Source organism: Hevea brasiliensis, chromosome 8 (genome assembly GCF_030052815.1).
Source record: "Hevea brasiliensis isolate MT/VB/25A 57/8 chromosome 8, ASM3005281v1, whole genome shotgun sequence".
In the NCBI taxonomy this organism is placed as follows: domain Eukaryota; kingdom Viridiplantae; phylum Streptophyta; class Magnoliopsida; order Malpighiales; family Euphorbiaceae; genus Hevea; species Hevea brasiliensis.
Window position 1 is genome coordinate 97463291 of NC_079500.1, and position 14242 is coordinate 97477532.

Below are 14242 nucleotides of genomic sequence, written 5' to 3' on the forward strand. Positions count from 1 at the left end.
TGTTGCTCCGCACAAAACCTTCTGTCTCAACACGGAAGAAATTGGCAATGCATACAACTTAGCATTCGAATAAACAAAGAATTTTCAAACTGTAATTTTTTTTTTATTTAAAATCTCTACTAAACTATGCCAAATGGCAAAGACCAATTCCCCTTTCTAGAGATTAGAATTTTATAAAAATTCAATTCCATTGATTTAATTTTTTTATCAAATCTTGTGTTTGGAATGAAAGAATTCAATTTCTTTTAACTTTATAAAGTTCTTTTTGAAAGAAATAAAAATTAAGTGTGATTGTGTGAGAATTCAATTGAATTCTTTTTTTTTTTATAAATTATTTATTCTAAAGGAACCCTAAGGGTAAGATTGGTATTTCCATTCTCCAGAGAACAGGAAAAGGAAAGTGATATGCCTTCCATTTGTTTTAAGCAAAGAATAAGAAGAAACTGATTGCTTTTTTGGTTTTAATTTTTGGTTTGCTCTGCTCCAAAGCCAAGTACCTTGCCCTTGTTCATAGTAAGCAATCAATAAAGTTCAAGGAGACTTTAGCGAAAGATAAGAAAGAAAATGAAACATTTGAAGATTTCAGTGCCTTAATTCCTTAGGCAATAATACCCAGCGCAGAATTATATCATCCAAATCAGTAATCTTGGAGATATTTTTCACCTCTTTTTGTTTTCATTCTTCCCTACAAGAAAAAAAATGGTTGAGGCTATTGTTTCCTTTGCCATTGAAAGAATTGCTGATGCAGTTGTCCGTGAAGCAAGCTCACTTTATGGTGTGCGGGAGCAAGTTGATCAGTTGCAAACTGAATTGAAGCGAATTCGGTTTTTCTTGAAAGATGCGGACTCAAAGCAAAACCAAGATGATCGTGTTCGCAATTGTGTAGCTGAAGTCAGAGACATTGCATATGAGGCAGAGGACGTCATCGATACCTTTCTTCTTCTTAAAGCTGCAAAAGGCTCTATAAAAGGGGTAAGTGGACTCATCAAGAGGGTTACACTTACCTCCATGTTCACTGAAGTTCCTATTCTCCATAAACTTGGAACCCAGATCGAGTCCATCCAAACTAAGATTGTGAGGGTCTCTGCAAGCATGCAGACTTATGGCATCAAACTCATTGAAGAAGGAGGGGGGGTCTAGATCTAGAAGTGAGATGCAACAGCGACTAAGAAGATCATATCCACATGATGAGGAGGATGATGTTATCAGCTTGGAGGCAAGCTTAAGGGAAGTTAAATCTCAGTTGATGATGGAGGACGAGCAACGCCGTGTTGTTTCTATAGTGGGAATGGGAGGACTAGGTAAAGCCACCTTTGCCAAGACATTATTCAATGACATTCATGTGAAGCAACATTTTGATTGTCATTCTTGGTCTTTCATATCTCAGCATTTCCCCATAAGGGATGCTTGGTAGGAATTCTGGTGGAAGTAGCATCTAAGCAGGATAAATTTGAGTTGGTAAAATTGGAAGAGGAAAAGCATCTTCAATTGAGGTTGGAAAGGATAGAAAATGAAGTGGATAGGATGGTGGAAGAACAATTGAAGGTGGAAGAACAATTGTCTAAATCGATGTGGAAACAAAAGAAACAACTGTCTACATAAGAGGAAAAGCTTTTTCAATTGATGTTGGAGAGGATAAAAGAAGCGGATAGCATGGAGGAAGAACAATTGTTGAAACAAGTGATGACAGAAGAACAATTGTCTAAATTTGAGTTGAAAGAAATGGAAGAGGAAAAGCATTTTCAGTTGAGGTTTGTTATAACAAGCACGCAAATATAAGGCACACACACAAATCGCACAATCACACAGTAGTAAAAAGAGAAGAAGAATAACATAAGATTTAACGAGGTTCAACCGTAAGATTTACGTCCATGGGCAAGACAAGAGAAAAAAGTTTCACTATGATGAAAATAGCAAGATACAATCGATCAAAACTCTCAAACCCTAACCCTAGTGTGTTTCCCGAATATCTCAAAACTCTACCACAAAATGTAGAATATTACAATATTTATACTGGTCCATACCGTAGGAGCGTTGCCCCCGCACCCCCAAGGAGATCAGTGGTGGGCTTCAGGCTGGGGCCTATCGGCCCGTGCCCTCCGCTACCACCAGAGATCTCACTTTTTATCCCAATCAGTTTGCTGCGTGAAACTTTTGGGTCAGATCACAATTCGGGTCCATAAAAAAATATATCTAAAATTCAAGCCACAAAAATAATAATTTTTCCCCTTGGCTTGAATTCCCTTTATCATCAACAAAATAACCATAAAATACTCTGTCTTGCCATATGCCCTCGCAAAAGGGCATTACTGAGCACTACAAACACCAACCAAGTCTAGGCAATACCTAAACTTGTTGACTGGGACTCCCTTGGTCATCATTTCTGCTGGATTATCATGTGTAGAGACTTTCTGCACAACTACAGTCCCTTGAGATACAATCCCCGAATTAAGTGATATCTGACATTAATGTGCTTAGTTCGCTCATGGTACATCTGATTCTTTGTGAGATGTATTGCACTCTGGCTGTCACAAAATACCATTGCCTTGTTCTGTAACAACCCAAGATTACCCACCAAACCTTGTAACCATAAAACTTCCTTTACTGCCTCTGCTAAGGCCATATATTAAGCCTCTGTGGTAGACAAAGCAATTGTAGCTTGCAATATTGCCTTCCAACTGATAGCACTTCCAGAAAGAGTAAACAAATAACCTGTCAAAGATCTCCTCTTGTCTAAGTCCCCTGCAAAATCTGAATCCACATAGTCAACAACTGAATCACTCATCTTGGCCCTATCAAATGTCAGACCAACATCTGTAGTACCCTTCAAATACCTCAAAATCCATTTTACTGCCTGCCAATGCTCTTTCCCAGGACACGCCATGTATCTATTCACAACACTAACTGCATGTGAAATGTCATGTCGGGTGCATACCATAGCATACATGATGCTACCAACAATACTCAAATAGGGAACATTGGACATATGCTCCATCTCCTCATTTGTTTTGGGTGACATGTCTGCAGATAACTTGAAATGGGCAGCAAACAGAATAGACACAGGCTTAGCATTATTTATGTTGAAACGCTTAAGCACTTTCTCAACCTAGTCCTGTTGAGACAAGAAAAGCTTCCCAACACTTCTATCCCTAGTAATTTCCATTCCCAATATCTTCTTTGCAGCACCCAAATCTTTCATCTCAAACTCATCACTCAACTGCTTTTTCATAATGTTAATTTGTGACATGCTTTTAGTAGCAATAAGCATGTCATCCACATACAACAACAAATAAACAAAGGAACCATTTGAAAGCTTCTTATGATACACACAACTGTCATATGAACTACGATTAAAGGCATTACGAACCATGAATGTATCAAATCTTTTATACCACTGGCTAGGAGACTGTTTCAGACCATATAAAGATTTCTTAAGTAAGCAAACACGGTTTTCCATACCTGGAATGAGAAATCCCTCAGGCTGACTCATATAAATTTGCTCCTCTAACTCACCATGCAAAAATACTGTCTTCACATCAAGTTGCTCAAGCTCTAAATCATGAAGAGCAACCATAGCAAGTAAGACTCTGATAGAATTGTACTTCACAACTGGAGAAAATACTTCATTAAAGTCAATCCCCTCCCTTTGAGTAAAGCCTTTTGCTACCAATCGTGCCTTATATTGAGGTGCTTCAACCCCTGGAGTACCTTCCTTTTTCTTGAACACCCATTTGCAACCTACCACTTTTTTTTCCCTTAGGCAATGTTACAAGCTCTTAAGTCTGATTCTTGTGAAAAGATTCAATTTCTTCACTCATAGCACTGACCCACAGATCTGCATCTGAATAAGAAATAGCTTCTCTATAATTGCTGGGTTCATGCACATCAATTGTCTCAGCAACTGACAAGGCAAATGCAATTAGATGTGCATATGCATATCTCTATGGTGGTCTAATATGTCTTCTCTCTCTACCAGTTGTAATGCTATATGGTTCCTGTTACTGTTGCTCAGGTGCATCCTCTCGCTGATCAGGATCTTGCACCTCATCCTCTGAATCACTGGACTAAACTGCTGAAGTATCAATATCAAGCTCCACCTGTTCTCTGACACCGTGATCTGATTCTGCTACTGATTTCTCCCTCTGACTATCCAATAAAGCAGACTCATTAAATGTCACATCCCTGCTAATAATTAATCCTGGAGACTTTGGATCATTGTACCACAACCTGTCGCCTTTCACTCCAGATGCATACCCTAGAAATATGCATTTTCTTGCCCTCGGCTCAAGCTTACCACCTCTCACATGAGCATAAGCAGGGCAACCAAATACTCTCAGCTGAGAGTAATTAGCAGGTGAACCGGACCAGATCTCAAAAAGAGTTTTGCACTCAATAGCTGTAGATCGAGATCTATTAATCAAGAAGCAGGCTGTATTAATTACTTCGGCCCAGAAATCCTTTTCCAATCCTGAATGTGAGAGCATGCTTCGTGCTTTGTCATAAAGCGTTCTGTTCATGCGTTCTGCAATACCATTCTGTTGTGATGTCCTTGGAAGAGTGGATGTCTCACTATACCTTCATTGCTGCAAAATGCATCGAATTCACGATTGCAAAATTCTAACCTATTATCAGTTCTAAAACGCTAACCTTCTTTTCTGTCTGCTTCTCAATCATCATCTTCCACTTTATAAAGGTTGAAAATGCCTCATCTTTTGTTTTCAGAAAATACACCCACACCATCCGAGAGTAATCATCAATCAAAGTCATGAAGTACCTGGCACCGCTCTTGGAAGGGATTCTATCAGGACCCCATAGATCTAAGTGGATATAATCCACCGTTCCTCTGGTCTTGTGCACTGCCTTTTTGTCGAACTTCACCCTGGTCTATTTGCCAAATGCACAGTGTTCACAAAAGTCCATAGATTCTGTTTTCTGCCCGTCTAATAAATCCTGCTTGCTTAACACAGATAATCCTCTTTCACTCAGATGACCAAGATGCATATGCCACAATTGAGTCTGATTTTGATTATTGCTTCTGGATGCTACTGCAGCTTCCCCTGAAACTGTACTGCCCTAAAGAAAATACAATCCTGAAACCAAACTGCTCTTCATAAGTATCATAGAGCCCTTGCACACTGTAGAAAGAGATGTAGAAAGAGATGATTCTCATTGATTTCAATTAATCTGTACATGGGTATTTATATACAATTGATTCCTATAATTGTGTTATACTAATTAGGAAGAAATCCTAAATAAGAAATCCTAAATAGGAATACTGAATCTGAGAATATACACAGAAATAATATAATGATTGACTTTCCATAACACTCCCCCTCAAGTTGGAGCATAGATGTTAATCATGCCCAACTTGTTACAAATGTAGTCAATCCTAGCTCCATTCAGAGCTTTTGTGAAAATATCTCCTAACTGCTCTCCGGTTTGATATGTCTGTTGAGATGATCTGTTGTTGAATCTTTTCACGAACAAAGTGACAATCAATCTCAATATGTTTGGTCCGCTCATGAAATACCTGGATTAGAAGCAATATGGAGAGCGACTTGATTATCACACCACAATTTCAGATTGGGGGTCTTAAAACTGTCTCATCTAGTAATTGAAATATCCACATTACCTCACATCTTGATTGTGCCATGGCCTTTGTATTCGATTCACACTAGATCGAAACTACACTCTGCTTCTTGCTTTTCCAAGACACCAAATTTCCTCCAACAAAAACGCAATATCCAGTAGTTGACCTCCTATCAACCTTAGATCCAGCCCAGTCGGCATCTGAAAAACATTCAACATTCAAATGCCCATGATTACCATATAACAAACCTCTTCCTGGAGCTCCCTTCAGATAGCACAAGATTTGTCCCAAGGCTTCCCAATGAGCAACGGTTGGGGAAGACATAAACCGACTTACCACACTAACGGCATAAGCAATGTCGGGGCGAGTGTGATGAAGGTAGTTCAATTTTCCTACCAATCTCCTGTATCTCTCTGGATCTTCAAACAACTCACTATCCCCTGCTAACATTTGTAAATTTGGAGTCTTTGGTGCACTACAAGGCTTAGCACCTAATTTTTCTGTCTCTGTCAATAGATCGATGACATATTTTCTTTGAGACAAGAAAATACCCTTCTTACTTCTCATAACTTCAATACCCAAAAAATACTTTAATAATCCCAAGTCTTTGGTCCAAACTGGTTTGGAGGAAGGTTTTAAGAGATGAAATACTGCAGAGTCACTCCCGGTGATGATAATGTCATCCACATAGACTACCGGGAGAATTAGACCACCTCAGTTGCTTATAAAATACCGAGTGATCACACTTACTCTTTTGCATACCAAATTCTGTCTTTGTTTCCTGAATCTCCCAAACCAGGCCCTAGGACTTTGTTTCAAGCCATAAAGAGACTTAGAAGCCTACAAACTTTACCCAACTCCCCCTGAGCAACAAACCTAGGTGGTTGCTCCATATACACCTCCTCCTGAAGATCACCATGAAGGAAAGCATTCTTGATATCCAATTGGTGCAGGGGCCAATCATATGTAGCTGCTAAAGAGATAAACAAGTGAGCAGTAAGTTTAGCTACGGGAGAAAAAGTGTCGAGTAATCAACCCCATATGTCCGAGCATATCCTTTTGCTACAAGGCGTGCTTTTAACCTAGCCACAGAACCATCGATTTACCTTTCAGTAAATACCCATTTGCAACCAATAGCTTTCTTACCGGTGGGCAAGGCAACGATTCCCATGTACCATTAGCATCTAAAGCCTCCATTTCTTCTTTCATAGCGACACACGGCCCAGGATGAGACAATTGCCTCACCAACGGATATTAGGGATAGGAGCGAGTCTAAAGAAGTAACAAAACACCGAGAACAAGAAGACAATTGATTATAAGAAACAAAAGAAGAGATAGGGTAAGTACATGAACGTTTACCTTTACGAAGAGCAATGGGTAAATCTAGATCAGAATCATGATCAGTATGAGGTACAGGATCTCCCAACGAAGTAGCTAGTGGAGGATCTGAGTCAGTAATCTCCAATCTCCTGGAATAAACATGAACAACGGGAGGCCGAGTAGGTCTAGAGACAGAAGAAACAGGCTGTGAGAGAGGACTAGACATTGATTGGGCAGTATATATTAAGATATCATCCTCCTCCCCCTGACTCTCATACACAGATGATTGAGAAAAAAATAGAGTGGACTCAAAAAATGTGACATCTGCAGAAACAAGATAACGATTAAGAGTAGGAGAGAAACAGCGGTACCCTTTTTGAATCCGGGAGTACCCAAGGAAGACACATTTGAGAGACTTTGGATCCAATTTAGTAACCTGCGGACGAACATCACGTACAAAACAAGTACAACCAAAAATACGGGGTTCAACAGGAAACAAAGATTTTGTAGGAACAAAGCGGTATAAGGAATATCCCCATTAAGGATGTAAGACGGCATACGATTGATCAAAAAACATGCCGTAGAAACTGCATCCGCCCAAAAGTGTTTAGGAACTTTCATCTGAAAAAGAAGAGCACGAGTTACCTCAAGAAGATGCCGATTTTTTCTTTCGGCCACGCCATTTTGGGATGGGGTATCCACACAGGAAGACTGATGAAGAATGCCATTTTGTGTCATGTAAGACTGAAATTGTGCTGAAAAATATTCTTTAGCATTGTCACTTCTTAATATGCATGAAATATTAAATTGAGTTTTGATTTCATTACAAAAGGCACAAAAGATAGAAAACAACTCGAGCGATTCTTCATTAAATATAACCAAGTAACACGAGTAATCATCAACAAAAGTAACAAAATAACGAAATCCAGTTTTAGAAATGTGAACAAGGACCCCAAACATCGAATGAACTAACTCAAAAGGGGATGAAGCCCGTTTATTGACTCTAGACACGAGAAGGCAAGCGATGATGTTTTGCAAGCGGCCACGACTCACATTCTAGTCTTGATAAAAGGCGAGGACACAACTTCTTCATGGTAGACAAAGAAGGATGACCCAATCTACAATGAGCTTCAAGAGGTGTTACGATGCTGGAGCAAACAAGCGACGCGGTACATGATTTTCGAATGTAGAGACCACCTGACTCACATCCTCTACCAAAAATCTGCTTCGACGTAAGATCCTTAAACAAACACTGATCAGAAAAAAAGGAAATAGAACAATTTAAGGTACGAGTAAGTTTACTAACGAAGTAGATTAAAGAGAAATTTGGTAGACACAAAGCAGATGACAAAGAAATTGACGAAGTCGGATTCGCGATTCGAACCCATGACACAAGAAGTAGAACCATCGGCTAAAGTAACGATGAGGAAGTGGGATTAGGTGAAAGCGGATAGAAGACTAGAATTAACTGTCAAGTGATCATTTGAACCAGAATCAATAACCCATATGGATGAGGAAGACACAAGGCATGAAGTGGATTTACGACTCGTGATCGCGATGATAGGGAATGGTAGGCTTTAGAGATGCCTGATACTGGGAAAACTGTGCAAAATCTTCTGCAGATACCAAAACAGTTTTCTCAGAGGAAGATACCGTAGAATCCTCTGCTGCCATATTTGCCATCTGTGATCGCTGATTTTTCCTCTGAAGCTGCGGACAATTATATTTTGTATGGCCAGGCTCATGACAATAATAACAAATGACTCCTCTTGAGTCCTGATTAGAACTAGCCTCTCCATTCTGATTATACATTTGCTGTAATTCCTCCTCTACTTCCTCTTCTATTACTCTGTTGTCCATTTGGATTCTGGCTAATAAGAGCACTCTTGGCGGTGTGAAGATTGGGTACTCTGCACGAAGGACCCGTGTGAATGTTTCATGCAAGAGGAAATCTCGAGCTGGAAAGAATCGAGATTTAGCGATCTCATACTACGAAGGAAGGCTGCAAGAAAACTCATAACACCGATTGCTCCGTTGGGCTGCTGCACTTTCACATCATAACTAAAAGGCAACAATACATTAAGTTCCTCATATACCCGTTTAAAATCCATAAAATAAGCCGTGAGAGACTTATTCTCTTTCTCAGCACGGTAGAATGCCTTACAAACATCATAAATACGGGAGATATTCCCTTTACCAGAATACAGAAAATCTAAGTAATCCATCAATTCTTTAACAAATTCACAGTGATTAATTAAACTAATTACCTCACTGTGAATCGAGTTCCGAAGCTGCAAAAACAACCGAGCGTCCTCCCTTAGCCAAGTTTGTTGTGTATCATCAGTAGGTGGATCTTTAGTAAGGTGATCATCCTTATCAATGCTACGCAAATAGACCCTAACAGTCTTACTCCACTCCAGGTAATTTGAACCATTAAGTTTGTGTTCCGTGATCTTAGTCATCATCGGAATCACATCAGAAATAACATTCTTATTGTCTGCCATTTGTTGAGACAAAGAAACTAACCAAAACGCTAATCCAAAGTGCTGACAGCAACAAAATAATCCAAAATCACAAATCAAGTAAATACCGAAATAGGATCGGAGAGACAAACATCGAAGTCCTTTAATGGTGTCTTTGGATCGAACAAAGACATCTGATGGTGGAATGAGGGGATTGAGGCGACGCTGGCAATGTTGAACGGAATCGAACCGGCCGGTCGTGCCAAGGTCTCTCTGGTTGGTGAGAACAAATAGTCACCCTAGATGGCCTGCTCTGATACCATGTAGAAAGAGATGTAGAAAGAGATGATTCTCATTGATTTCAATTAATCTGTACATGGGTATTTATATACAATTGATTCCTATAATTGTGTTATACTAATTAGGAAGAAATCCTAAATAAGAAATCCTAAATAGGAATACAGAATACAGAATATACACAGAAATAATATAATGATTGACTTTCCATAACACACACTTTGAGAACTCCATTCTCTGCATGGTATCTGAATCCATGAGAGTCAAGGGTCCCAAGAGAAATCAAGTTCCTCTTTAGTCCTGACAACGCCATCAAACATCCTCAATTCGATGTTACCAATTCCTTCAACAGATAATGCATGATCATTGCCCAGAAACACCTTGCCACTCATATGTTTGTAAGTGAAAAACCAGTTTTTGTGTGAACACATGTTATAAGTAGCACCAGTATCAAGAATCCAAGAATTTTGTCCATGATCTGAACTGACAGATAAAATTTCTCTAACACTGTCATCACCAATAGAATCAATAAAACTATCAACCACATTTGCAAAACTTTCTGGTTGCTTTCCCTTTTTATTTTTCAACTTGGGATTGTCTCTCCTGTAGTGACCTTGCTCTTCGCACTCAAAAAAGTTGGCCTTTTTCATTATTGACTTAGATCTGGCCTTAGATTTCTTCCTGCTGGAAGAACCCTCCCTTGAATGTGTTCTTCCTCTGCTCACCAAACCTCTCCCCTCAAATCTTTCTCTATTATCTGGAAATTTCTTTTTCAACTCCTTCGATTTTAGATAATTACTAATATCGTCTAGTGAAATACTGTCTTTTCCATACAACAAAGTATCAACAAAAGTTTCATAGGAGGGTGGCAAAGAACATAACACAATAAGGGCCTGATCCTCACTATCAGTCTCAATATCAATATTCTTCAGATCCATAATGATTGAATTGAATTCATCCAGATATTCTTTAATGGGAGTACCTTCACTCATTCTCAGATTTTCTTCAGATACAGGCGGTTGGTCAGCGATTTGGCAGAGTACAACTCCTCTAATTCCTTCCATGCCACAGATGCTGAGCTTTTACCAGTAATCTCGCGTAGGACATTATCAGTTACGCTTATGAAAATCGCACTCAAGGCTCTCTCCTTTAGATCAGCCTTTTCCGCCTCTTTTACACCTTCTGAAAAGTTATCATCGATTGCCTTCCATAGACCTTGTAGGATCAAGGAAGATTTAATTTTAATCTTCCACAGACTGAAACTCGATCCACCATCAAACTTCTCCATTTCATACTTCGTTGAAGACGACGCCATCTGTAAACCTTAGGTTTTGCGCACAAAGCTTTGATACCAGTTTGTTATAACAAGCACGCAAATCTAAGACACACACACAAATCGCACAATCACACAGTATTGAAAAGAAAAGAAGAATAACATAGGATTTAACGTGGTTCAATCGTAAGGTCTACGTCTACGGGCAAGACAAAGAAAAAAGTTCTACTATGATGAAAAGAGCAAGATACAATCAATCAGAACTCTCAAACCCTAATCCCAGTGTGTTTCCTGAATATCTTACAACTCTATCACAAATGATAGAATATTACAATATTTATACTGGTCCATACCGCGCACCCCCAAGGAGATCAATGGTGGGCTTCGGACCCAAGCCTATAGGTCCGTATCCTCCGCTACCACCACAAATCTCACTTTTTATCCAAAATCAGGTCACAAGGAGAAAAACTTTCGGGTCGGATCACAATTCAAGACTATAAAAAAATATATCCAAAATTCCACAAGTTCAGAGAGGATAGAAGATGAAGTGGAAAGGATGAAGGAAAACAATCATTTTTGAAGTTGAAAAAAGAGAAAAGGATGGAACAAGTCAAATCTTTTTAATTGGAGTTGAAACGAAAGAGAATGATGAAGGAACTCCATTGGTATGCATTGGAGTTGAAACAAAAGAAGAGGGTGAAGGAAGAAAATTTTTTTGAATTGATGTTGAAACAGATGAAAGTGGAACCCATGTTTAATTCGATGTTGGAAAACATGAAAGAAGAAAAACTAGTTGAAGCACTGTTTTCTGTGTCAAAGAATAAGCGATACTTGGTGGTCCTTGAAGATGTTTGGAAGCATGAAGCTTGGGATAGTTTAAAACATGCTTTTCCGGCCAAGGGAAAGAAAGGGAGCAAAGTTTTATTGACTACCCGGAATAAAGAAGTTGCTTCTTATGCAGATCCATGGAGCTCCCCAGCGGAACCAGCTCTTTTATCAAATGATGAGGCCTGGGAACTTCTCAGCAGGAAAGCATTCCCAAAAGATGTTCTCATCAGACGTGGCTACCGACAAGAACATGAGAAGTTGGGAAGGGAAATGGTGAAAAAATGTGGAGAATTGCCATTAGCAATTTTTGTACTTGGAGGCTTATTGGCAACAAAGAAGACAGCAAACGAGTGGGAGGCGGTGCAGAGAAATCTTAATGCATGATTCATTAAGTGGGAACGAGATCATCAATACAGAGGAGTACATGGGATATTAGCTTTGAGCTATCATGATATGCCATACTATCTAAAACCATTCTTTCTCTATCTTTCCCAATTTCCAGAAGATTGGGAGATTCACAAGAGGAGGTTAATTCTGATGTGGATTGCTGAAGGCTTTGTATCTCAAGCATTGATAAGAGAAGGGGAAGAAACAGTGGAAGATGTAGGCGAGCAATACTTGGAAGAGCTTGTCAATAGTTGCATTGTTCAAGTGAGCCAAAGGGATCACACCGGAATAGGTATCAAAACATTTCGCATTCATGATCTGATGCGAGACATGTGTGTACTGATGGCAAGAGAGGAGAATTTTCTTGGGATTTCTGAGCTCTACCGACAGAATATTGTGACACGTAGAATTTCTGTTCATCCTCAATATCCCCAGAATACGCTCGATTGTATTCTGTACCCTTGCTACAATGCAATCCACCCCTTCGTTCTGTTCTCTACTTCAAAGAGCAACGGTATGAGTTGACAATTGACTATAGAACTCTTACCTTTAATGACTCTAGACTGCTAAGAGTTTTGAATTTTGGGGGTCTGAATGTTGAATATGTACCAAAAGAAATTGGTGATTTGATTCATTTGAGGCATCTTGGGTTAAGAAATGCTTAAGTGACCAGGGAGGCAGCATTACCAACCTCCATTGGTAAGTTGAGGAGCTTACACACCCTTGATGTACAAGGTATTCAGTCACTAATATTGCCTAACGTAGTGTGGAAGTTGGAAGATTGGAGACATTTGCTGATAGATTTGCCTAATGTTCTGGAGCAATGTCGAATGGAAACATTAAGAAACCTGGAAAATTTGAGGTGGGCACATCGTGAGAACCTAATCAGGAAAAATGCAATGCAGAATTTGACGAATCTTCGAAATTTAGCAGTCATTTTCAAGAGGAGCAAAGAAATTTCTGCAGTTATGAAATCTCCAATTTTTTCAACAGGCTGGCTTCGTTCTTTGAACATACGAGGAAAGCAAAGCTCATTTCCAAACTTGGAGCCACTTTCTTACTGTGAATCTTTAACGAAGCTAGAGTTGCATGGAATTATACCAGAAGATCCGCAGTCCCTCTATCACAACTTGGAATATCTACCAGCAAGTCTTACCAAGTTAATTTTGGCTAATTCCGAGTTAAAGCAGGATCCCATGAGTTTTCTAGAGAAGCTGCCTGCTTTGAGGTTTCTGTACTTGGAGGAGAATTCATACAAGGGAACTGAAATGCTCTGCGCTACACAGGGCTTTCCTCAGCTTGAGATTCTTAAACTTGAATCTTTAGGAGTAGAAGACTGGAAAACAGAAGAAGGTGCAATGCCATCTCTCAAGATTTTGCATTTAGAAAACCTGCAGGAATTAGAAGATGATCCCAGAAGGGATAAAATTTGTGACAGCCCTCCAAGAAATGAAAGTCATTAACATGACAGAAGCATTTACAAGGAAGATTCAAGTCATAAATGGAGTAGAAGGAGCGGATTTTGCAAAGGTGCAACACATACCCTTCCAGTCTCTTCATCTATGCAGCAATAGACTTGGTAGAGTTAGAGATCATAAAAAGCAAAGGTAAACATTATTTTGCTTTTATTTTTGGCAAAGATTAGCACTTCTGTTACATACATAATACATTATTAATTACGAAAGTAACTACGTACACTGTTCTGTGGATCAAGAAGACTTGCGATGTCTTTCTGTTGGAATTTAGTGGATTGATTGATTACTTTATTGAAACGTTGTGATCTTTTTGTTTCTTTGGATGCTCTGTATGGGTTCTGCTGTTTTGGTTCTTCTAGCTCACAGCTTGAGCCCATTTTAAGCATAGATTATGCCTGGAAAAGCCATGGGGAATCATTCCATTTGGTTCTTTTTCAGTACATTATGTGTTGGAATGCCATAATCCAAAGTGAATCCAACTTCCAATAAAATATCAAGTACATGCAGCAGCCAGGAGGGGAAAATTGAGGAAAAGACAATATTAATTTGTAGTGGACAGGGATTTATTTTTAATTATATAGATATTTTGGTAATTTATTATTTAGTTGAT

The 14242-nt window shown here is 39.2% G+C and overlaps 1 protein-coding gene across 1 annotated transcript; it reads left to right on the forward strand.

Moving 5' to 3' along the window:
* The first annotated feature begins 12223 nt into the window (after positions 1–12223).
* Positions 12224–13620, forward strand: LOC110670074 (probable disease resistance protein At1g58390). Its single transcript, XM_058150837.1, has 2 exons — positions 12224–12671; positions 12923–13620. The coding sequence occupies exons 1-2, from the start codon at positions 12224–12226 to the stop codon at positions 13618–13620; spliced, it is 1146 nt and encodes a 381-aa protein (XP_058006820.1).
* Positions 13621–14242: the final 622 nt, after the last annotated feature.